The 26,081-nt window shown below is 42.6% G+C and overlaps 1 protein-coding gene across 1 annotated transcript; it reads right to left on the bottom strand.

Moving 5' to 3' along the window:
- Positions 1 to 1,680: 1,680 nt before the first annotated feature.
- On the bottom strand, positions 1,681 to 25,840 carry LOC110496833 (immunoglobulin superfamily DCC subclass member 3-like). Its single transcript, XM_021572852.2, has 14 exons — positions 25,837 to 25,840; positions 25,298 to 25,609; positions 23,647 to 23,791; positions 23,257 to 23,387; positions 22,808 to 22,945; positions 21,997 to 22,155; positions 15,132 to 15,297; positions 14,256 to 14,506; positions 13,767 to 13,931; positions 11,794 to 11,982; positions 7,409 to 7,522; positions 7,042 to 7,171; positions 6,656 to 6,791; positions 1,681 to 5,887 (listed from the first exon to the last, which is right to left on the bottom strand). The coding sequence occupies exons 1-14, from the start codon at positions 25,838 to 25,840 to the stop codon at positions 5,783 to 5,785; spliced, it is 2,145 nt and encodes a 714-aa protein (XP_021428527.2). The 3' UTR covers positions 1,681 to 5,782.
- Between the last annotated feature and the right edge of the window lie 241 nt (positions 25,841 to 26,081).

Here is a 26,081-nt window from a genome sequence, read left to right on the forward strand (position 1 = left end):
AATAATCTCAAAGGAATGCATAGAATACAGAAGGTAGATGTTTTCAAGTGTAATGAAAATAAATGTACACAGCCCCAGAGGAGTAATTATGACTCTGAGAGGGGAAATGTTGGGTATTAGTCATTGACAGCAAATGCAGCCTTTTACTGACATGATGTTTCATAACTTTTAGGGCTAGGCGTCCCGCTTGCCGGACAACTTCCGATGAAACTGGAGGGCGCGCAATTCAAATAAATAATCATAAAAATTATGGATATTAAACATTTAGGAAACATATGTGTTTTATATCGGTTGAAATCTTATATTCTTGTTAATCTAACTGCACTGTCCGATTTACAGAAGCTTTTATAGTGAAAACATGCCATGCGATTGTTTGAGGACGGCGCCCTACTTCAAAATATTTTTTTCATAAATTCACAAATAGCAATTAAACATTCACTTACTTTTTGAACATTTTCCTCTGATTTGTCATCCAAAATGTCCCAGCTATAACATGTAGTGTCGTTTTGTTAGATAAAATCCTTCTTTATATCCCAAAAAGTCTGTTTAGTTGGCACCATCGAGTTGAGTAATCCACTTGTTCAACATGCAGAGAAAGGAATCCAAAAATCTACCCCTAAACTTTGTTTCAACAAGTTAAAATACTTTTCTATTTACTCCTCAGATACCCTAAAATGTAATCAAACAATAATATTTATTCCAGAAAGAAGTATGTTCAATAGGAAACCAATTTTAACTTATTATTTTTTGAAGCAGCCAGCTTGAAACCTTGAACATAGTGACACGCTGTGGAAGTCTCACACAGACAGTTTACTTATTGGCCTACTGGCCTTTGTCATTAAAGTAAAAATAGAACTTAATTTGCTCATCTAGGTTTGTGCAGTACTGTTGTTACTTATTATGTAGCTTAATTAGTAGCAAAGTATGATTAGGGTAACTTGAAAGTAATTTCAAATCTTTGATAGTTTGATTAGACACAACATTCATGCTCTCCATCTGTCACTCTTGAGGAAAAAAGGCAATGAACTTATAAACAAATGAACATAGCTTTGGTGTTGTTTTTCCTAAGGGGTGAGCACTATGTTTTTTTGAGCACATTTAATGAATATTAACAATCAAATGCACCATGACCAGCAGGCCATCTGGGTGGTTTCTCCCATTTTGATAGGCTACTAATCAAATCAATCATATGGAAAAGCTTGGCTGAAAGTCTAAGTACCAAATGCTTGAAACTTGATAAGTGGAACATAATTGTGTTGATATGGTGGGGTTAAAATGGTACATTTGTTGTATTAGCCCAGGGATGGGTAACTGGTGGACCATGCGCTGCGCCACCCTTTTTGAAGGCCCTCAGTCGGTGTCTCAACTTACTGTTGCAAGTTAGAATAGTAGAATACACAAGGCCCCACATTGATTTTGTAAGTCAGTCCCACTCAGATATCATATTAAAAACAAACATTTCTCTCCACCCTACGGCAAAATGTGTAGAATTGCATGAAATTAGTTGTAAAATTGCAAAATCTTCTCTCAGCCCCATGGCAAAATGTGTAAAATTGCAGCAAAATTGCTTTAAAATGACAACACTTTCTCTACTCCCCATGGCAAAATATGTAGAATTGCAGCCACATGAAAAAGGCAAAGAAAATGACTGGACAAGTTAGTCTCTAGTTAAATGTCTTTGTTTAATTTTGTGTAGGTGCATTGGAATCTGAGCACGGAAGAAGAGAGCAGAAAGTGAAGTTAGACATTTTAAAAGCCTTTTAAACAAATACATCGACATATGTAGAGACCAAGCTGTATGATCCCCTGTGATAATTCCAAAGGTTGGTATTTAAATGTATGAGTATAATGTTGAGAAAAGAGGATCTCATAAGTAGCAACGGGTAGCAAGATTTTAGTTCAGTTGTAACCTACCAGGGGGGGAAGAGGAAAAATAGCTGCATTCAGCAGTCTTAGAATGAATGAGCAATGAAGACTGAAAAGAGTTGACAGACTCTTATGTCTCTTAAAATTTATCAGGCCTGTGGCAATGGAGCTCCTGGAACACTGTCTTTTCTTCATCCACTATGGATGACCAGAATGCCAATGAGGCTAAAGCAGGCACTGTCAGATCTCTCTCTGAGTGAGTAGTCTGTGAAACGTGTGTATGGGTTCTCTCTAGAGTGTTATGTGTTAAATAGTCTCAAGAAAACATTGTGTCACCAAGATGTCCGACTTGTTCTATGTTACAAGGTAGCGAGATAATGGGCCAGACCGCTCAATGAATTCAACTTCAGTGTGAATAGGTTGACAGAAGCACGGCATACTTCAGTTCATATATGTCATTCTGTGTCTTGAAATAATTAGATAAATACATCTGTAATACAGTACATTTTTTTTGTAACACGCTGCCTGTGAAATGATCAATACAAACACATGAAGAAAATCAGACAGCTTGGTCTCCGTCTATAGCTACAGCTTTCAAACACATGCCAGTCTCACTTAATTTCTTTATTTCTTTCTTTTATGGCCCTGAGACAAGAACACATCCTCGTCTCTAAACAGTTTAAAGCTTTAGGGTTTTCAGTTTCATATTATATACTCAACAGGGTTTCAGAACGCAAAAAAAAAAACAACAAAGATTAAAGCATTTTTTTTCTCATTGGTTCTAGCAATCAGTTTCTAGTTCCCTACATTCGTTTTCAAATTTTACTATCTGATGGGCCTTGTGGGCAGATGGGTATCACTTTAAGGCTTTGATGCCAGGAAAAGCATGAATATTATTCTCTGTTTGGGTACAACTTATCATTAAAGTGTCTTCTCAATAAAATCCCACCTTCTTGCCGAAGACCCAACACGTGTCCATGTTTTTCTCTCATTTCTAACAAACATTTGCACATCATCCTTATGTTTCTACAAACAAACACATTTGGAAATAAGGGGTAAGGGTCAAATAAAACAGCAATAATATTAATATTATTAATAACAATGACATTTTTTTTTTTTTATTCACATAAAGTCTCAGTTTTGGCAACTTTTTCTGTCCACCGCAGTAAGAATAAAATGTTGAGTAGAATAAAAAAAAAGGAGTAGTAGAAATCAAGTTCTAAAAAAAGAACCAGCAGTTTGTTTAAAAAAAAGGATACATCTAGCTTTACCACTACATGACTTCACACACAACAAAAATCTCCCATATCACAACACTTTTTTTCTTTTGGTATCACATTCGTTTCACCCCTTTCATTTATAAAATAAGAAATGAGGATGGGAGTAAAATACTTTGTCAGACTTTTTACTGCAGTGTTTCTGCGTAAACCTTTAACACTCCTTAGGGGTTTGACATGAACCTTGAGGACTGTAGAGCTTTATTAAGAAACCACCTATTTTGGTCCGTTTTCCTTGGAATATGGGAGCCGCTGTGGGCCTATTCAACTGTTTTTATTTTGTACAAAGATAGCCTGCTAAAGACTTTAATAACATTTCAGTTACATGTTTAATACAACCAAGTGTGAGCACTAAAATAGTTATGTTCTTTGGTTTATCCGGCCATCTTATGTTAACAATTTAAAGCTGTTTTACATGGTTTGTGTTGGCATCTTTTGACCTCAAGGTTCACAAACTGTCACAGAGAACACACATACGTGGATGATCCTGTGCTTTGGTCATGAGGAAGTGTCATAAAAAGTCAGACGTATTTGATCACAATAGTATTTTCCATAAGACAGCTAGGTATTTGGCAATTTCAACGCTACTATTAGAAAGAGAAAACAAAAATACTCCTTTTTTTGCATCAACATAGAACATCTCCTCGAAAATATATCCCATTTTCATTTGGTTACTCTTTAAACGTTTAAAGTTATATTCAACAAAATGTGACAGTTCCATGTCAAAAGGGGCAAGCCAAGAAAGCCATACAAAAGGACTTAAACAATGCTATTTCAGGTATCATATAATGGCAATTAAATCAAAAAATAATGTTTTTGGCTTAGGTTCAGTTAAAGCATTTCATACTGGCTACCCCTTAAAACAGGAACAACGAAAATCTGAAAACAACGGCGTAGTTTCTCTTAAAAGAAGGTTATGAAGGAAAAAACGATAACCATTACAAATTGTACATCTTTGGACATCATTCAGCTTGGTTTTCATATAAAAACTTTTTGGGATAGGCTGACGAGGTGTTCTACAGTGGAAACTAGTGCAGTGTCCGTGCGTTCCAGGTTAGTATCTCCATTAATCTCTCTGGAAACAATATTTTCAGCCATCAACTCACAGCACCCGCAAGTTCCCATGGCAACTGATTTGGCATCTGGAGAGCCAACCAATCAGCATGGCCTAGAACAATCACCTGTTTGGCTTTGGGGAATTCCATCTCGTTTGTGTGGACAAAACAAGCAAGTGACTTTAATCTTTTCTAAGGATGACCAGTTCTTCTTTTTTTTTTTGGAGGAGGAGGACTATGAAACAGGCCTGAGCATATCTCATTTCCTTTCTAAACGGGGCAAAGGATCGTAGATACATTCTTTCAGGTCCATGTTTTCCATAAGGTACCATCCAATCACAAATACATCATTGGAGATGGACATTTGTGCAACATAGGAGGAGTTGTCGCATGTATGATCACCAAACACTTTATAAAAAGTCATCCCTGCATCTTGAAGGAAAATCACCAAACCTGTTGGACCACCTCAGACTTCGAAAGACAAAGGCTTGTGCTTGTGACAAAGAACGAAGAAGACTTGGCTAAGGCAAGTGCAGGGTGAACAGGAGATGGGGGACAGTGACACTCAGATACTACCAAGGTTTGGCTTCCCATGGTAGTCATCCAGGTGTGTACCCTGACGTGGGGCAGTGGCAATGGCTGGCACGGGACACTGGCATTGGCACAAAGAGTGAGGGGGGGGGGGGGGGGGGGGTATTAAGGGTACAGGATTTATTTTTGAGTTCTGAGGTAGGCTTGCTCTAGCAGCATCCAGCAGGCTAAGGTTAGCCTCAACTGTGATTCGGACAATCACATCAGACTGAGGTAGCTATCTTTGGAGGCAGAATTGGGTTTGAGTGTTTGTAAAAGGGGGGGGGGGGGGGGGGGGGGGGGGGGGGGTTGCCTTTTATGGTTCCTCCGGACCTCAACCTGTCTCAAGGCTAGTACGGTGATAAAGACAATCAACTCAATGAGACTCATACCTCCATAAGGCTATTAACAAGGCCGCTTTGTCATTTGCGTCTGTTACGTATTGCAGAGCTAAGGCTAATCAAAGGCAAACAAAAATGTACTGTTCCCTCTAACAAGTTATCAGGAATTCTTTAGTACACTTAGTTCAAACATTTCCTAAGTGGACTGGAACATATATAGAGATCCTAGAGATAAGCACAGTGCAAGTGCATGTACTGTTACCAAGGGGACGCCATTGAAAGAGAACATTTTGGTTATAGATGCTCCCCTCGGTAACATAAGAAAGCCCGAGGCATTTCTCAAAGCTAGCATTCTGCATTCACATGTACACCGAACATAAAGGCGTTAGACTTTGGTTTAAGAGAAGGGAGGGAAGGCGAGAGAGTTCAGTGGAAACATGGAGCATTATGTCACTCAGCTACTTTGAGCTTTTGTTCGTTAGCAGCAGAACGTTTTTTTTGGCGACTGATAGAACAATGGCGGACCCCTGGCATCGCAGGACTCTAGGGTGGCATAGGGGGGGGGGGGCTTTGGTTGGGCAGGCGGGGTGGAGGAACCATCAACAGGCAAACCTTTGGGGTGGAGGGTGGGTAATTGTTGGTAAAGAGAGGTTTAGGGGGTTATTGGCGAGTGTTAGCCAGTGCCCGTCCCAGGCAGACCAGACAAGTGCTGCTCGATGAGGACCTGGCATTGGGCTGGACGCACCAGAGCCCCTCCCTGAGATGTGGAGTCACGACTCTGGAAAAGAAAAAGAGACAAAAGACGGAGTGTCAGAGTCTATAATTTGGCAACTTCGATCTTATCTCTCCTTTTGTCCACTGATGATTACTTCTGCATTGTTGTTGACCAATCATCTTGTTCATAATTTCTACCCCTGGACATAGTAACATCGATGTTGTTCAACACAGCTCTGACAATTCAATCAAATAAAACGTTTAAAGCCCTTTAGAAAAACACACCCTGGTCTCTAGAACACTTTGAAGTAAAACATTTTTTGCTTGACGTGGTAAAAATGTTTCATTCAGTGGTAACAAATCCAGGTTTGATTGACTCGAGTCCTGAGGCTTGTAACCCATGGGGTCAGAAATCACAGACGGATGAGATATAGATCTCAGATCGAATAGTTGGATGAGCTTGTGACAACAGAGAGACGGGATTGTGAGCATGATAGATCACTTCATCCTGAGATATTGGCGACTCGAGATGTCCTGAAGGTGTCAACTTTGTTTTAGAAACTAAGTTATCCCTGGAGGCCAAACTACTGTGACGTCAATGCCGTGTCCTGGCAACCCATATCATGCAGCTCTAAATGTCATCTATGATTCAATTATAAGACCGGGACATCTATTCAGTCACCTCCTGTCTGTTACAGGGATGAAAACAGCCGATGGAGCCATGGATGAACAAAACTAATGGCCACATTATGTGAGAGGTTAGCTTAGTGTTTTCAGTTTAGTGAATGAGTCAGGTTAGTCTGTCAATGTGTCAGTGCACCGGTCCTCCTACCTGAGGCACTAACTTGAGGGCGACTTCTGCCGGATGAGTGACCCCCTCTTTGGGGATCCCGTTTTGTCCCAGGTGTCCCCGGTCCTCCCCCCTTGGCACAGACCAGCTGTCCTGAGTCCCTTTACTGCAGAACAGACTGGGGACATTAATACATGTTTCAATATTACACACACACAAGTCCACTCTAAAAACAACACACAACTTTACGAATACAACTAACATGTAATATACCAAAGTTAACATTCATAATCTCACTCTGCCATGATTAATCATGGGTGATCAGGATATATCTGAAGTTTACCTGGCTTTAAAAATCCAATCTGAAAGTACAGTATTAGAAGCAAAGCAACACCTAGTGGGTCCCATCAGGTAGGGCCCCTACTTACCTGCGACGGTATCCAAACATGAGGAAGAGCACACAGAAGATGATGCAGGCCATGCTAATATGAATGCCAACCACGATACCGCCCATCGAGCCCTCGCCATCCTGTATACAGTTACACTGGTTCTCCCCACCTGCAACCAAGAAACACATGATGTGCACATCCATACACTCATTAGCCAGTACTATACACAGTAACATACAGAAAAACATATTAGATCATAAGGCAATGCCAAAAAACAAACTAAGAGTCACTGAAAAATGCACTTGAAGGTAAAAGGACAGAAGATCACCAAAAAACGAATACTTGTCTAGAAAATATAGTTTATTATTCAATACTGACTTGACTCTAATATTTATTGGACACTCACCACTGGTTTTGGCGTTGGTGCCCTCTTCTGTCAGTGACACCAGCCTCTTGGAGCAACCGCTCTCGCCGTTCCCGTTATAGGCCACTAGATTGACTTCATACACCGCGCCGGTTTCTGCAAGAACAAGTCATAAGGTGACAGTATCACATTATAAATTCCCTTTGACAACTTTGAAGGTCATATTTAAATGGAGAGATATTGGCCGAGTTGTATAGATTGCTTGCTCGATAAAAGCAAAGCTATTGATTGGGCGATTGAAAGAGATTGAGGAGCATGTCATTTTTCACTTCTCTTGCCTGGACTGTTCCTTTCCCCTACTCCCTCCCTCCCCCCTAACTCACAACTGTCTTTCCTCTCAACTCTCTCACTCTGTCATCTCTAACTCGATACCGCCAACATCCTCCCATGTCTCCATCTTTTAATATCTCGATATAGATTTAGTTATTGCTACAGTAGGAGAAAACTTAAGTTCTAAATGCAATGACACCAACCCATCCAGTCATTTTCCACTAGGTGTCTTTACATTTAATTTTTTTAATTCTTTACAAATACAGCAAAGCATGTAAGGGGAAAAAAACACTTTTAAAGAGCTCCCTTTCACATGTCTGTGCTACAGAGGGATATTAAGTTTCTCTTCCATGTTCATGGTAATTAACTTGATGTCACATAATCATTCAAATATGGGGTAATTGTTATTCTCTGCACCACTGCAACCTTTTAAAGCCAGCTCTGGCCTAAAGCTAGCCTTAATGGAAAACCAATGTCACATGTCTTACATCACATCTTTTTCCTGAATTTTCTGCAATTCAGTTAAGACAATGTGTTTTTTAAATTCTTTATTTTCATCTTTATTTAACCAGGTAGGCCAGTTGAGAACAAGTTCTCTTTTACAACTGCGACCTGGCCAAGATAGAGCAAAGCAGTGCGAAAAACACAACAACACAGAGTTACACATGGGACAAACAAACGTCCAGTCAATAACACAATAGAAACATCTATATACAGTGTGTGCAAATGTAGTAAGATTAGGGAGGTAGGCAATAGATAGGCCATAGTGGCAAAATAATTACAATTTAGCATTAACACTGGAGTGATAGATGTGCAGATGATGATGTGCAGGTAGAAATACTGGTGTGCAAAGGAGCAGAAAAACAAAAACAAATATGGGGATGAGGTAGGTAGTTGGATGGGCTATTTACAGATGGCCTGTGTACAGCTGCAGAGATCAGTAAGCTGCTCTGACAGCTGATGCTTAAAGTTAGTGAGGGAGATATAAGTCTCCAACTTCAGTGATTTTTGCAATTCGTTCCAGTCATTGGCAGCAGAGAACTGGAAGGAAAGGTGGCCAAAGTATGTGTTGGCTTTTGGGATGACCAGTGAAATATACCTGCTGGAGCGCGTGCTACGGGTGGGTGTTGCTATGGTGACCAGTGAGCTGAGATAAGGCGGAGCTTTACCTTGCAAAGACTTACAGATGACCTGGAGCCCGTGGGTTTGGCGACGAATATTTAGCAAGGACCAGCCAACAAGAGCATACGGGTCGCAGTGGTGGGTAGTATATGGGGCTTTGGTGACAAAACAAATGGCACTGTGATAGACTGCATCCAATTTGTTGAGTAGAGTGTTGGAGGCTATTTTGTAAATGACATCGCCGAAGTCAAGGATCGGTAGGATAGTCAGTGTTACGAGGGTATGTTTGGCAGCATGAGTGAAGGAGGCTTTTGTCAAGATGTGGCCCTTTCTAGGTAAAGATCGTGGCATCCCCTCTCTCTCCCTCACCCAGGTTCTGTTATCTCAAGTCGTAAATTCCTGGAGGAGACTCTCTCCCCCTGGCCATGCAGAAAGAGACACAGAGAGAACAAAGTATTTCATATGGCGAACTCCTAAATCCACAAAATGGGGATTTGATACAAAAAGTCCACTTGTGAGAAGGTGGGAATGGTCCGTGGACACTTAAGGGACAGGTATGACAAGTGTGTTTAATTTGGTGACCTCAGAGAGGACAGGAAAACACTATATCTCTATATCTCTGAATATGTACATTTCTCAATCATGGGGTTTGCATCTAATTCTTATCTAATAAGAATCTAATACTTATTTTCCACCATATTTTGCAAATGAATTCATTAAAAATCCTACAATGTGATTTTCTGCATTCTTTTTTTCTCCTTTTGTCTGTCATAGTTGAAGTGTACCTATGATGACAATTACAGGCCTCTCTCATCTTTTTAAGTGGGAGAACTTGCACAATTGGTGGCTGACTAAATACTTTTTTGCCCCACTGTATCTATGAGAACATTTCTGAATGGTACTCTGATGTATCCATTCTAACCATGAAATACTTTGATCTTCAGGGAAGCAGAAAGAGAGAGACTCGTATGTACTCTCCAACAGAAGGACTGATGATTCCAACAGAGATCACGATGACACACTGGGTGTAAATATATGGTGAATACAATTATCCCCGAATGAGTGAGCTTTCATGTGCAAAGCATTTCAATTAATAGAATTATCAACTGTGTAGGGACTCGTTTGTCTTTTCCCGCCCTTTTCAGTCCACACCCACTTCCCTTTGTCCACCAAGCCGTCATATCGGCTTAGCTCACTAGGGAACCTCCCCTATCATTTCCTTGTAACCATAACTGTTGTTTGTTTATGCATTTCTGTGATTATTTAGTTAGTAAATGAATGATTAAGACAATTGGTGTCTGGATGATTCATAGTAAAGGCTGGGTTCATGCAGATAACCAGCGATTTACGATATTTGGAATGAGACTAACGTGAGGTAAAGAATAATTCTTTAATAAGAATTGATCAGATATTAAAATATCTGAAGAGTTATATTAGGAAAATCATAATTTTGTAATCTGAAGATTTTCCTTGGTGCCCAGACTTCCTAGTTAATTACATTTACATGATTAGTTTAATCACCTAATAATAATTACAGAGTTTTGATTTGATAAAATAAGTCTTCACTTTAATTATGCCAAAGACACGACACTTTGCTGCAAAATAGGAAGCTGATTCTAGATTTAATTTTGGATTGGATAGGCTAATGAGTCTGAAAAGAGAGTTTACAGTCTAGCCAGACACCTAAATATTCTAAGTCAGAACCGTCCAGAGTAGTGATGCTAGTCGGGCGGGCGGGTGCGGGCAGCGATCGGTTGAAGAGCATGCATTTAGTTTTACTAGCATTTAAGAGCAGTTGGAGGCCACAGAAGGAGAGTTGTATGGCATTGAAGCTCATTTGGAAGTTTGTTTACACAGTGTCCAAAGATGGGCCAGATGTATACAGAATGGTGTCGTCTGCGTAGAGGTGGATCAAAGAATCACCTGCAGCAAGAGCGACATCATTGATATTTACAGAGAAAATAGTCAGCCTGAGAATTGAACCCTGTGACACCCCCATAGAGACTGCCAGAGGTCCGGAAAACAGGCACTCCGATTTGACACACTGAACTCTATCTGAGAAGTAGTTAGTGAACCAGGCGAGGCAGTCATTTGAGAAACTGCGACTTTGGGCCAGTTGCTGTGGGGGGTGCAGAGCTGTTAGCCGAGGCTGGGGTAGCCAGGTGGAAAGCATGGCCAGCCGTAGAGAAATGCTTATTGAAATTCTCGATTATCCGGGATTTATCGGTGGTGACAGTGTTTCCTAGCCTCAGTGTAGTGGGCAGCTGAGTGGAGGTGCTCTTATTCTCCATGGACTTTACAGCGTCCCAAAACCTTTTGGATGCAAATTTCTGTTTGAAAAAGCTAGCCTTTGCTTTCCTAACTGACTGTGTATATTGGTTCCTGACTTCCCTGAAAAGTTGCATATCGCGGGGACTATTCAATGTGAATATGCATATCGCGGGGACTATTAATCTGAATATAATATTATAATAACTTTATCAACAACAAAAAATTGGAACACCAATATCAAGTGGATTTTAAAGCCCTTGTCATGCTCATGTAATAAAGACTTTCAAACCCTCTAATTATTTGCCTGTTTTTTTTCCCACGTTATTGCTTTTTCTAATAGCATAGGAGAGAGTACATATATTACCCCAGGTGTGTTTATTTGTTTTTCATTCCAAGATAAGACATTCTGCTAAATGACTAAAATGTAAATGGTTTCCTGTATTTCTTTCCTCACTCTCTTATTATTTCAGCCTTGCATCATTATTATTACATTGACTAATGTGGTAGGAAAAGTGCACAAAATATTATAAAGATAATTACATTACTATGTTTAACTGATTCTTTCCAGTGTCTAAGAGACAAATAAAAAAAAACTAATAATTCATCGTCTCTGTAGCTGGAGGTGATATGATTCTGTTCTTGCATAATTCATGCATACACATTCTCTCTCTCACACACTCACTCACTCATTCACTCTCACTCACCAAGACGGGAGATGGTGTGGGCATTGACGTGGCAGGGGAACTGAACTGGCCCTTGGAAGTTGGTGTGCGGGACCCTGCGGTAGGTGAGCCTGAAGCCCTCTGCCTTGCCAGGCTTGCTGGGGAGCTCCCATAGCACCTGGACCGCAGTGGAGTTCACCACCTTGGTGAAGAAGGTAGGTGGAGTGGGCACTACAGGAGTAGAGATTAGGACATTGGATGTAAAAAAAAAACAATACATTAATCAATGATTGGAAAGGACAGCAGAAAGATAGAAATAGTGTAGAGATGGTTAGAGAGGCAGTATGAAAGAGAAGGTGTATGAATTGAATACGATTGAAGAGAGAGTAAAAGAGGGACGAGGATGAAATTATGATAAAGCTCAAAGAGATAGTAAAACCAGGAGAGTTAAACAAGGAAGTGTTTATCAGTGACGGAAGAAGAGTGAAATAGTATGAGTATTGACATAAGTGCCCAGACATGGAGAGAACAGATGAGAAAAGGGGGATGCGGGATGTAAAAAGGATGAAATGACATCAAAAGAGGGAAGAGGAGATAAACACCTTCATTCGATCACAGGTTGTAAATAACCAGGCAGGCTATCAGGCCGTAGAGTCATTTATAAAAAAAAATCTACATCTTACACAGGACATATTCCCAATCTTACACTAGTCTAGCTACATCATCCTAAAGCACTCTGCTGTCCTCTTTGTGCAATATACTGTACATGGAGCTACTGTATGTGGGGTAGAGTGAAGAAGCCACTAGACACTGATCCTAGGTTAGCGTTACATTTTTTCCCCCATAATATAATAGAATCAATTTATTTGGTTATATTTAATTAAAACTTTTATAAATAAGACATGATTTATGCTTATAAATGTTTAGGAATGCTTATAAATGTGAGTAAATGTGTTAAGTTAAAATGTGTTAAATTAAAAAACACTCATTTATTAATAGCATATGTACACTATAAGTATAATAGTACACTATTCATACACAGTTTATAAATTGTAATTGTTGAACGTAATTATAAAGTGTAACCCTTTATGTTGCATATGGGGAAATGGTTACGGTTAGGCTTTGGGGAAGCTAACATGCTGACCAGGCTGCTTGCATGTTGATTTTGCCCACCCACACCAGATGCGATCAGGACACGCAGGTTAAAGTATCAAAACTAATTCTGAACAAACTATATTAAATTGGGGACAGGTTGAAGAGCATTAAACATCTATTCCATTCTAGCTAGCTAGCTTGCTGTTGTTAGCTAATTTGTCAGGCAAATGACAGGTCAAGGCAGGCAGGGGTGAATGATTCAGAGAGGGTGTAAGACACCGGAACAGCAGGCGGGCTCAGGGTCAGGTCAGGCAGGAAAGGTCAAAACTGGGAACTAGAAAACAGGGACTATAGCAAAGACAGGAGCAAGGAAGCTGGCAGGTATGAACGAACAAAATGAACTGGCACAGACAGCCTGGTGGGCGATACCTGGAGATGGGCAAATGGACGACACCTGGAGAGGTGTGGAGACAAGCACAAGGACAGGTGAAACAGATCAGAGCGTGACACCTGAAATGCACAAGGTCCTCTACTCCGACAATTAATCCACAGATAAAAGGGTAAACCGAGTTCGTTTTTTGTAATCTCTCCTCCTTCAGGCTTCTTCTTCTTCTGAATTTATATGGCAGAAGGCAACCAACTTTATGGTGCATTACCACTACCAACTGGACTAGAGTGCAGACCTCAGTTCATCTTTCAATCACCCACGTGGGTATATGTTCCTAAAAACCAACGAGGAGATGGGTAAGGCAAGACTTGCAGCGCGTCGAGCTTCACAAATAGAACCAAGTTCCATTTCAGCGCCTGGCTACGCAAACGCTCGTTGACGCGCAACAGCAGTGTGAGTGCAATGATTGGATAAGATGTATGTGTAGATTTATTTTGCAACTTGAGCAGTGTGCATGTTCCTGGTGACATACCGCCCCCTAGTGTTGTGGCCACCACAGTGCTGGACTGCTGGCTGGCACCCAGTGGGGAGTAGGCCTTGAGGTAGATGGAGTAGGTGGTGGCTGGCTCCAGGTTGATAAAGTTGTGTTGGAAGGTGGTTTTACTGACTGCCTCCTGCAGCTCTCTGCTGTCCGGCTCTGGGGGGGAACAACAAGCAGTATCATCATTAGTTGTTGTGGCAGAAGAAATATAAATTAGGGTTAAGTTCCATTGCAGCAGGCACACTCAGGCAAGTGCAACTAAAGTATTTGAAAGAAAACAAAGTGCTATCTCAATTGCTTAAAAATCTGTCCTTAGTAAACTCATCATTAGGCTGGCTTTCACCTGGCCAGTTCTTTTAGATCAGCACAATGAAGGACAGGAGGCTAGGAGAGGACAGATTCTTTTGAGGCAATTAAGAAATAACTTTCTCTTAGCTCTGCTTTGAACGCTGATAGATTATCACACAGACTCTCACTCACCTCCGATCTTGCGGCTGTGGAGCACATAGCCGATGATGCCGTCGGTGATCTCGGCTGGCGGTTGGATCCAGGCGAGCTGCAGGGCCCTGGGGGAGAGGGCTGTGGCCGTGAGGCCCTGGGGGGAGTCGGGCAGATCCTTGGCCAGGGACACAGCCAGACGGGCGCTAGCCTGGTTGGTGCCTGCCATGTTCTCAGCGATGCACTGGTAGATGGCCTCGTCCTCCGAAGTGATGCGCGTCATGGCCAGGGTGCTGGATAATGGAGATAAAAGATTAACTCCGTTTTTTGATTGTTTATTTGAGTTAGGACAGATTAAAACATTGCTATATTGTGTAAACAACATAAAAATGGGTTGGTTGTATGTATTCAAACAAATATTCAGATAAACAATGGAATTCTTTGTGATTAAAAACATAATCATTGATTCCCATCCTCTCTTGTTCAGTGTAAATACAGAGCTTCAGCCTACTCATCAGAGGGAGATTTCAGCCACTATCCAAAAATGCCACCTTGTGGTGAAATATATGAACTGCTCTTCTGTAGGTCCACTTGGAAAATAATCTAGGGGAAGTGCTGATTTTGCAGATTTAGCGTATATTATTTCAACAAACATTTTACTTGCATTTTGGTATGTTTGTTTTACATAATCAAGTTGAATGCACTGACTATAGGCCTAAGTTGCTATAGATAAGACTTAGTGTCTGCTTAAATGTAAACCCAGCTGTGTATTCATTACCGTTTACCAAACGGAAGCAAAGAGAGCAAAACAAGAGTTTCTATTGGACAAATTCTGGTAGGTCCCTCCCCATTTCATTCCGTTTAAGACATGTGTTAAAACCGAATCGGCGGAATGAATACACCCCTGGTGTACAGTACCTGTTGTTGTTGGTGAGCTTGACGTTGTCGCTGGGCATCAGGATCTTGCCATTCTTCAGCCAGATGAGGTGAGGCTCAGGGACCCCCTGGGCCACACAGGTGAATACAGCACTGCCCCCCGCTGGTTTCGAGACAGACTGCGGCCACTGCATGAACTCAGGGGGAGCTGGTGGGGAGAGAATTATGAATTTGTTGTAAGTGTATTGTGTATATATATAAGTGATTAATCCTTGTATCACTGTGGGGGAAATTCAATCTACAATTGCATTCGCTTGTGATACTATATAACTGCATGAAAGTAAGATATAGGCTTAGCACTTTCAAAAAGTCAAGAGGGGAAGTGGCTGAGATGAGGAGAATGGAAGGAGGACAATATGAGAGGATAGGAGAAGAGAGGAACGTAAGCAGGCTAGTGATAAGTGGAGGGATAAAAAAGTTGTTTCGAGAAAAAAATTGAAAGGCAGAAGAACAGTTGTATAGAAAAGGAGGATGAATGAAAGAGGAGGATGCCAGAAGAAAGATGTTGAGGGTAAACAGAGAGAGAGGAGAAAGGCATTGATTAGAATGACAAGGCCTTTTTGGGGAGAGCATTGAATTCTACGTGCTGTCATTCTTATAATGAACTATAGAGGTTAGCTGTACTATCGTATTGCAGTCCTAATATTAAGGACTTTCAGAAGTGAATTTGATTTGACCATATCTCTAGACCATATAGTTTTATACAGTTTTCTCTGACCTGATAGAAACATAGCTCTCAAATCCTAAATGCACAGTAGGATCCTGAGTTTGTCCTGACAATGTGACCTGACCAGAAAACACTTTGTCCATAGTTATAGTAGCCTATAGCATGCTGCCACATTACATATACCTAAATGTTAACAATTGCAGGTGTATCAATACATACAAACATCCCTACATCTACCCCAACAGATCTATACAAACATTCCTCTCCTCTTCCTGGAGCTTGAACTTAACATAGGGAGAGACTTCCAGAGGACAGCCTAATATTACCCTAACCCCCACTTCTCTACCCCCTTCTGACTCTTCCTGGCTCTCCGGTGTCCCCAGGACATATGCGGGGTTCACGGTCCAGCCTGACACCAAGTTCAATAGCACACAATGGGACATGCATATATGTAGAGACCCCCAGCCCTAGCCCCTCTTGCCATCTAAGCATCTCATTGATTTATTGACACTGACACCCCCTGAGCCCCTGCCCTCTCCCCTCCCTGGCTGAGGCCCAGAGAAACTGGGCCTGGGAAGAGAGATAAACAGGGTCTAAGGGAGAGGTAGTATGAGAGCAGAGAGAGAGAGCGGGACACACACACACACACACACACACAATGCAAATAGTCCGGGTAGCCATTTGATTACCTGTTCAGGAGTCTTTTGGGGGTAAAAACTGTTAAGCCTTTTTGTCCTAGACTTGGCTCTCTGGTACCACTTGCCATGCGGTAGTAGAGAGAACAGTCTATGACTGGAGTGGCTGGGGTCTTTGACACTTTTTAGGTCCTTCCTCTGACACCGCCTGGTGTAGAGGTCCTGGATGGCAGGCAGCTTAGCCTCAGTGATGTACTGGGCTGTACCCACTACCCTCTGTAGTGCCTTGCGGTCGGAGGCCAAGCAATTGCCGTACCAGGCAGTGATGCAACCAGTCAGGATGCTCTTGAAGTTGCAGCTGTAGAACCTTTTGAGGATCTCAGGACCCATGCCAAATCTTTTTAGTTTCCTGAGGGGGAATAGGCTTTGTCGTGCCCTCTTCACGACCGTCTTGTTTGGACCATTCTAGTTTGTTGTTGATGTGGACACCAAGGAACTTGAAGCTCTCAACCTGCTCCACTATAGCCCCGTCGATGAGAATGGGGGCGTGCTCAGTTCTCCTTTTCCTGTAGTCCACAATCATCTCCTTAGTCTTGGTTACGTTGAGGGATAGGTTGTTAATCTGGCACAACCCGGCCAGGTCTCTGACCCCCTCTCTATAGGCTGTCTTGTCGTTGTTGGTGATCAGGCCTACCACTGTTGTGTCATCTGCAAACTTAATGATGGTGTTGGAGTCGTGCCTGGCCATGCAGTCATGGGTGAACAGGGAGTACAGGAGGGGACTGAGCACGCACCCCTGGGGTGCTCCACTGTTGAGGATCAGCGTGGCAGATGTGTTGCTACCTACCCTCATCATCTGGGGGCGGCCCGTCTCGAAGTCCAGGATCCAGTTGCAGAGGGAGGTGTTTAATCCCAGGATCCTTAGCTTAGTGATGAGCTTAGAGGGTACTATGGTGTTGAACGCTGAGCTGTAGTTAATGAATAGCATTCTCACAAGTGTTCCTTTTGTCCAGGTGGGAAAGGGCAGTGTGGAGTGCAATAGAAATTGCATCATCTGTGGATCTGTTTGATGGGTATGTAAATTGGAGTGGGTCTAGGGTTTCTGGGATAATGGTGTTGATGTGAGCCATTACCAGCCTTTCAAAGCACTTCATGGCTACGGACGTGAGTGCTACGGGTCTGTAGTCATTTAGGCAGGTTGCCTTAGTGTTCTTGGGCACAGGGACTATGGTGGTCTGCTTGAAAAATGTTGGTATTACAGACTCAATCAGGGACATGTTGAAAATGTCAGTGAAGACACCTGCCAGTTGATCAGCACATCTGATTGTCACTTCAGCCAGTCTCTAACTGCTTGGTTTAGTATGTCATTGTAGCTTTTAGGTTAATGGCCTTCAATATGTCTACACTATGTTTTTGCATTGTATTTCCTACCAATTTCTCACGGAGCCCTAATGGATGATGTACAACAACTTGAAATTGAGAGTGGCTAGATCATATCACTAGCCTGATGACCTATAATTTAATAATTGCTGTTGATAGCGTATACTGAATTCATACACCCAGACTGTTGTTGTTCTGCGAATAAGTTGCATTTGTGTTTAGGGTTAGGATAGATGATGACGACAGGGGGGGACTGTTGAGGGATAACTATTGAGCCAATTGTTGGACTGAATGGAAGGGGCGACTGGAATGGACGTCTGAAGCACAAGGAGGGTGTTTTGTGTGTTTGTCACGTGTGTGTGTGTGTGGGGGGGGGGGGATTTATTACATGCTCGCTTCAACCATGGAGGTGGAGCCAAGCAGAGCTGAACAAAAATGTATATTTTTACACGCTACAGCACTCCGCAGTCCCGTTCTGTGAGCTTGTGTGGCCTTCCACTTCGCGGATGAGCCGTTGTGGCTCCTAGACATTTCCACTTCACAATAACAGTACTTACAGTTGACCGGGGAAGCTCTAGCAGGGCAGAAATTTGATGAACTGACTTGTTGGAAAGGTGGCATCCTATGACAGTGCCACATTGAAAGTCACTGAGCTCTTCAGTAAGGCCATTCTCCTGCCAATGTTTGTCTATGGAGATTGCATGGCTGTGTGCTCGATTTTCTACACCTGCCAGCAACGGGTGTGGCTGAAATAGCCGAATCCGCTAATTTGAAGGGGTGTCCATACTTTTGTGTCTATATAGCGTATGTTCTACTCTCTGACATATATGCTGTTTGGTTCTGACACTCATATCTAATGTGAAAAAGACCCTCTCAGTAAAGCCGGCAGCTGTGGGATCTGCATTTTAAAGCCTTTCAACGATTCCAACCATCTCCACATTTTTTAAAAGAAAATGTTCTACCCCAAAGAAGGCAATGGATGAGGGGGATGATTTAACCGGCCCTCCATTCAGAGAAAGCAGTCATCACTCAATGCCCTGCACCCTTTGTGTCCCCCCTCCCTCGGTGTCCCCTGAACTCTGCCCCCACCGCCTGACATCCAGCTGTGACGAGAACAACTGTCCCCCCTCCCCACTCACCCAAAAACCGTAGTAACGAATGACAGGGTATGGGGACTGGTCACCCTCCTCTCTCTTTGGGGGACACATCAATCTTACCCTCCTCCACACCAAAAACCACCCCCTTCTCTCTCTCCTTCCATATCTGTCCTGACCGGTACGGTGTTCTCTCTATTCTCTCTCTATTCCCCGACTCCGACCATTTTCCAAGGACAGGGTCAGGGGTAAGGGGTCAGAGTTTAAAGGTGAGAGGTGATCCTTCACTCCCCCTTCCCCACACACAATGACCGTCTGCACATCCTGACCCTTGTTTTTTTCTCACTTGTTCTTTCTCTCCTCTCTCCCATTGTCCAAATCTCTGGCCTTGCATCTGTCCTGTCCTATCCTGGCTGTCCCCCTGTCCCGTCATATCATGACTATGACCGGAATGTTTAAGAGCAGAAGGGACAGGGAAACAGACAGTCTGTCAAGAGGACAGAGTGTGTGAAATAGCAGACCTCTATGGCCTCCAATCACCTCCTTTACACAGTGCATATATCTAAAGGTCTCCAACTGCAAAGTAGGACTTTGAACTTGAGTGGTGTCTCACATATTAATAGCATCATATCATCATCATAGCATCAAGTATTTCATATTATTCTATATGATCAGACTTGCCTTATTGGCAGGAATAGGGAACATGTGAGAGCTAAAAATAGGTGAAGTAATTAGTCTCATGGCCATTGCTATTCTATATGATTTGTGCCTAACCAATACCTTTGTATTGTTATTATTGGATGCAACCTGGCAAATTTAAGTCCATACTACGGTGGTGGATTGTAGCCACTTTTTGAGAACAGTATCATAGACACCTTTTGAGAACAGTATCATAGACACCTTTTGAGAACAGTATCATAGACACCTTTTGAGAACAGTATCATAGACACCTTTTGAGAACAGTATCATAGACACCTTTTGAGAACAGTATCATAGACACCTTTTGAGAACAGTATCAAGTATCAGCAAATATTAAGCAGACATTCTAGCTGAATATACCTCCAGTATTACATTTTAAAAGGGAATTGGGGGATTTTGTCAAATTTGTATTTGACATTGACAATGTCCATGAACCAATAATTTCACCCATTTCATGTGACCGCCATCCTAAAAAGCTCTTTGTTCTTTTTTCTTTAACAAATAGAGCGAAATCAATAAACGTATGAATACATTAAAGACCACGTCCTCCATGGCCAATCCACTTGTGAAAGACTGATAGGGAGAACTATTGATTGACCAGGTCAAAGAGGCTGACACAACATGGATCAGGAGAGCCTTAACAGCTGGGTGCAAACTAGAGTAATTTAAATGGATTATAGGGGTGAAGGGATATATGGAGATCTAGTTTACTTTATAGGTCATATTTTTCTAGCTAGGTATTAGGTAACATTTTGTTGCTATAGGCTACATTTTGTTTTGGTATTAGGTAACATGTTGGTAGCTAGGGCGTCAGGGTAGCCTAGTGGTTAGAGCGTTGGACTAATAACCGGAAGGTTGTGAGTTCAAACCCCCGAGCTGACAAGGTACAAATCTGTCGTTCTGCCCCTGATCAGGCAGTTAACCCACTGTTCCCAGGCCGTCATTGAAAATAAGAATTTGTTCTTAACTGACTTGCCTGGTTAAATAAAGGTAAAATAAAAAAATTAAAAAAAAAAGGTATTGTAACAGTTTGCTAGCCGCTAGCTATTGTAACTAAGTAGGCAAAACTTGTCCAAACCAGAACGCCCATAGGGGCAGGAGCATGAGGCAGCTTTATGTACAAGTACACCCACTGGACAGGACGCTAATCTATCGCAGGTATGGTAACTAGGTATTGTAATAAGTACTTCATAAGAGCTATATTTGGCTAGTTCATTAAGTAAAAGATATTGATTGACTTTGAAAGTGCAAATGCAATGTTAAGACATCAACATCAATATATTGCACATCAGTTACATATTCTGTGCCGATTATCTCTTCTAGAGAGGCAGGAGAGCAAACATGATTACATTCTAATATAAACCTATCAGAGGGGTTGGGTTAAATGCGGAAGACACATTTCAGTTGAATGCATTCAGTTGTACAACTGACTAGGTATCCCCCTTTCCCTTTCCATAGTTGTTTACGGTAGGGCAATTTGTTTCCTATTATGCTGTTGGTCTCTCACATTAACCAGAGGTGTTGTGACCCTTGTGTGGTCCTCAGTATAATGAGAAACACTTAGGATAGCCAATTAAAATGGGGGTAATGACAGTTAGAAATATGAGGAGGGTGAACGTATGGACAGTTGCTGGGTGATGGATGGGCCTTGTCACTGAGGTAGTGACAGCAGTGGACACACACAAAGTCCAGCTGGAGATTAGCGTCAATGCTTAATTACAAGTGGGAGCACGGGGTCTCTATCACGCCAATAGTGTCACCAAAAAAAACAACCAACTCCCATCCCCACCTCACCTCCCCCCCTTCAAAGCTCTAAGGGGGGCAAAGGTGAGGTGAGAGGGTGGAGCTTGGGTATCAACTCCTCTCTCAGAAACCTACCCCTTTTCCTTCAATTCCCTGGCAGAAGTCATGGCCAAATTCAATACAGCCAGTCCCAAAAGCCCAAAGCCTACACCCACACACCCTCACCCCACCTTCCGGACATGAACCCCCCTCCCCCTTCCTGCGATCTTGTGTATCCCTCAGTGTCATGGTCAGTTGTCATGATCATTGGCTAAGGCTCACTGTGATATGGAAAGCCATTCTTGGAGGATATAATTTACTGTTTAATAAATTCCTAATGAATTATTGAAACTTTACTTTGATTCAGCCTTCAGGCTGTGCCTTTTAGTGAGGTGAGGCAGGTACAGTATTACCATTTTCAGACTATTGTGTTGACCTAAACCGTACTCTGATGACTCAGATATTTTCTTTTCACATCACTGTGCCAGCAACATTGGTGGATGCTAAACCAGGCCAGCTCTGTACAGCTTGGCTCGACGTACTTCTTCACAGTAGTCGGAAAAGGGTATAAGTGTTTGGAGGGAGCTCACCTTGAACCACCAGTCTTCCCAGTGCGGTACGCCTCATCCTGGTCCCGGGGCGGTTGGCGGCGCACACGTACACCCCCGAGTGCTCCAGCGACACGTCCGAGATCATCAGGTTTCCAGTGCCCAACACCTGGATGCCCTCCACCCCGATGGAGCGCCCATCTGGAGAGAGCACACACACACACACACACACACACACACACACACACACAAAGGAATAAGACATAGGCCAACATAGTACAAAAAACACAGGGTTCATACAATCAAAATCAAGTTTGTTTAGCAACTAAATTGACGCATGCACAACTATGGGGCAAAACGGGTTTGGCTTAGATTGTTGACAAGAAGTATACTATATTTCATCTCCAATGTTTATTGAAAACATAAATACATTTGCACAATGAGCACTTGTCTCTCAAGTACATTGTTACAGCGGTTGGTTAGCTTGCTAGCAATCTTTTGTCATGTCAGCATAGATGTGACATCAGTCAAAAGACCTTAAAACAAGGCATGGTATCAAGAACGAGAAGAAACTAACTGAAACAAGCCATTACGATTCCACACATGATAGCTTCTTGTCATTGTCGTTAGCTATCTGGCCATACAGATTCGCAAAAACAATGGCCTTCTGTTCCATTGAAGCATGTGCATAGTTTTCGTGACGTTCTCAGCTAACCTGCCTACAGAGCAACATAGTGCAGAATAGCTGACACAGAGATCAAATCATTGTTGAGCTGCTGGCATTAACTCATCTGGGTATGGTAGAAATTAAGGCCATTGTACGCCATTCTGATTGCATGAGAACAGTCGTTACCCAGCCTGCTCCAAGACACGATGGGCCGGGGATTCCCTGTGGCGATGCACTCCAAAATGGCTGTCTGGTGGACAGTGATGGTCAGGTTCTGGGGCCCAGAGAGGATAACTGGCTCCTTGTAGATCCTGGAAGCCCCACCTGTAGAGAAAGGAAAAGGACACAAACAAAGAGAGATAAGACACTAGCCTATAGGATTTTTAACACGATTTGTGTGATTAGCATAGACATGGTCAGTTTAGTATTATTTAGAGAGTGTCGCAAACAACTTAAATCATAGATTTAAAAAAGCAACATGAACAAACCCATTGGAACACTATTGCCAGGTCCCTCTAATTATATGATCTGTATTGTAAGGGCTGGTTTCCCAGACACAGATTAAGCCTAGTCCTGGAATAAGATGCGCTGTCAATGGAGAGTCGCCATTGAGCAGTGGGGTCGTTCCCACTCACCGGTCACATTGAGCACAGCCTCGTGGCTGAAGCGTGTGTTGGCGATGTTGGAGGCCACACAACGGTACACCCCGGCGTCGATCCGCCTCACACCAGTCACCTGGAGGATACCCATGGGCAGGAGAGTGTACCTAGACAAGTGAGGGGGAGGAGTTGAAAGAGGTGTTAGTGCCCACATGCAGTAGATGTGACATAGTTATTCTGAGAATTTAAAAGTTAGGCATTTTGAAAAAGTAGTTATCTGCAGCAAGGTAGCTACATCGCTAATATGGCAAACTCTCTTGCAGGGTGACGGCAAGCGCCAAGTTCATTAGCAATCATCCAACAATAACCCATTTTTTTAGGTGTGTGTGAGTGAGTGTATAGGCCTATATATTAGTATGATGATACCTGTTGTCGGTGGTACTGAGTGGGTTTCTGTCCCTCTCCCAGGTGATGTTGGCCTCAGGCACACTGTTGACCTGGCACTTGAAGCGAGCCACACCGCCATCGTCCACTGACATGGACTCTGGGTGGGTATGGAACTTAGGGAGAACTAAGAAAGAAAGAACAACAAAATATATATCCCCATTTAACATTCATTGACCCAGGTTAGTCTCATTGAGATAAAATCTCTATTTTGCAAGAGGAGACCTGGTCCAAGATAAGCAGCAGAGTCAACAATATTATACAAAAATATAAACATTAAGAACACCTTCCCCCCACTTTTGCTCTGAAAACTGCCTCAATTTGTCAGGGCATGGATACTACAAAGTGTCAAAAGATTTCCACAGACTCCAATGCTTCCCACAGTTGTGTCAAGTTGGATTGATGTCCTTTTGGTGGTGGACCATTCTTGATACACACGGGAAACTGTTAAGCGTGAAAAACCCATCAGCGTTGCAGTGTGTTTATCTTAAATCTTGTCTGAACACTATGTTTTGTGTGTGTGTGTGTTTTGTGTATGTCCACGTGTCAGTAGACTTAGTGGGGTGTACCATTCATCACCCACAGTGACTCAAATAAACAAAAGTGATGAAAGAGTCTGAGGTGGTCTCAAGTTGCCAGGTATGCAACTAAGGTGCTCTCAGCATGGAGCATAATTTATAACAGAGTCTATAGAGTCCGAGGGGGTCTTGGGTTGCCAGGTATGCGACAAAGGTGTTTGCAGTATGGAGCATCATTAAGAACAGACTCTTGCCTGTTTTGACAGAGGGGACTACATTTAGTTTAGTAGGACAAAATGCTTTGACCTCTCCACAGTTTTTATGACTTCTGTAGCCTTACCCTGGTAACATTTGCTGCTGGTTCTCTCTAAATCACATTCAGAAGGGAATATTATTGACTAATCATGTGTTTGTGTAGCCAGGCTACACATTGAACATATTACTAATTGTAAAGCCTCGTTCACATTACCCACAAGCACTCTGTTACGTTGCGCCGGATGTCATGCATTTCAATGGGGACGTCCACAACAGAGTGGGATTGCAAAGTAACTAAACAAAACATGTATTATTTCCTGAAACAATATATTTATCCTGCCATGAATGAAAAGGTCATATTTTGCAATCTCCCAAAATACGAGAGGGCTCTCCGCCATCTTGCGCTACACTTGTTCGTTCAGTAGCGGGGCAAGACTCCGTCAAGATTGATGTTTGATGTACTGGGCAATAATGTACATGTATTATGTAACTCTTATATTTTTCCCTTGACTGAAAATGAATGAGTATTTTTGTTATTTGTAAAATTGCGCCTCGGCCATAAGTCAAGATGTGTAATCTTTGTATTGATATAGTCTTTAAAATGAGTTATTTAGCTACTGTATTAGCACCAGTAGGGGTTGGCAGGTGGAGAACAACGATGCCAGCAAGTGCAAATTAACAATTTCCCTTAATAGTCACCACTATGCTATCTTGTGTTGTGTATAGATAGATGGGTGAAGTGTTTTCTGTGTATTGTATGTGCGTTGAGTGTTGGACATCCCTCTACATAAGTGACAGTTATGTTGGCGACTGGTACAAATTACACTAGGTGAAACGGTATGTAAGGGAGGGGAACTCACATGCAAGCTGAACCCGGGCCTTGCGGCTGACCAGCATGCCAAAGCGGTTCTGGGCGGCGCAGTCGTACTCTCCAACGTCCGTCTCACTTCCGCCTCTCTCTAGTCGTTTCTGGAAGCTCTGAATGAAGAGGGTCCCGTTGGGCAGCACCTGTACCCGCTCCTCCACAACCACGGGAACCCCGTTCCTGCGCCACGTGATCAAGATGGTACCCTCGCCCTCCACCCGGCAGTCCAGCATCAGCGGTCGATCCCGCACAGCGATGACGTCGCTGGGCTCCAATAGGAATGCCAGCTCCTTGGCACCACATACATCTAGAAAAGGGGGGAAGAAGATCATTGGCAATAAGGGTTGAGAACATCAGTGTTGGTTCATTTTGTAGACCCGTACAGCAAGGAGAAATGGTGTCATGTAGTCCAGGATGATGAGGATAATACTGTGTTTATTATTGTGAACACTGGTGATGCAATTGCATGTGTTTATCTAATCACCTAGTATAAGTACATTCCCAAAGGAACGCAATGTTGGCTATGTAGTTTACCCATAAAGTACCTTTCAACCCAATCCCTATAAGATGAGGTAAGGGTGACAGACCAGTAAGGGAGCTTAATAATTGCACCTTATGGGACAATCTAGTAAACTAAAAAAATTCAAACTGATCTTGTAAACTACACCTCACAGCACTTTGTACTGGGGCGCTGAGCATGTCATGGCTGGAGCCTTGCCTGTCTCTAATCCATTCATACACCAAGTTTCCCGTCCTATGACCTCTGTATCTGTGTTTAC

The sequence above is a fragment of the Oncorhynchus mykiss genome, chromosome 18, assembly GCF_013265735.2.
Source record: "Oncorhynchus mykiss isolate Arlee chromosome 18, USDA_OmykA_1.1, whole genome shotgun sequence".
Classification (NCBI taxonomy): Eukaryota; Metazoa; Chordata; class Actinopteri; order Salmoniformes; family Salmonidae; genus Oncorhynchus; species Oncorhynchus mykiss.

Excerpts from the sequence above, each read along its gene's own strand:
- LOC110496833 (XM_021572852.2), bottom strand. Across the intron at positions 23,792-25,297 it reads GGCCCGGGTTCAGCTTGCAT|TTCTCCCTAAGTTCCATACC; the intron begins GTGAGTTCCCCT and ends TTTCTTTCTTAG. Across the intron at positions 22,946-23,256 it reads GGCTGTGCTCAATGTGACCG|GTGGGGCTTCCAGGATCTAC; the intron begins GTGAGTGGGAAC and ends CTTTCTCTACAG.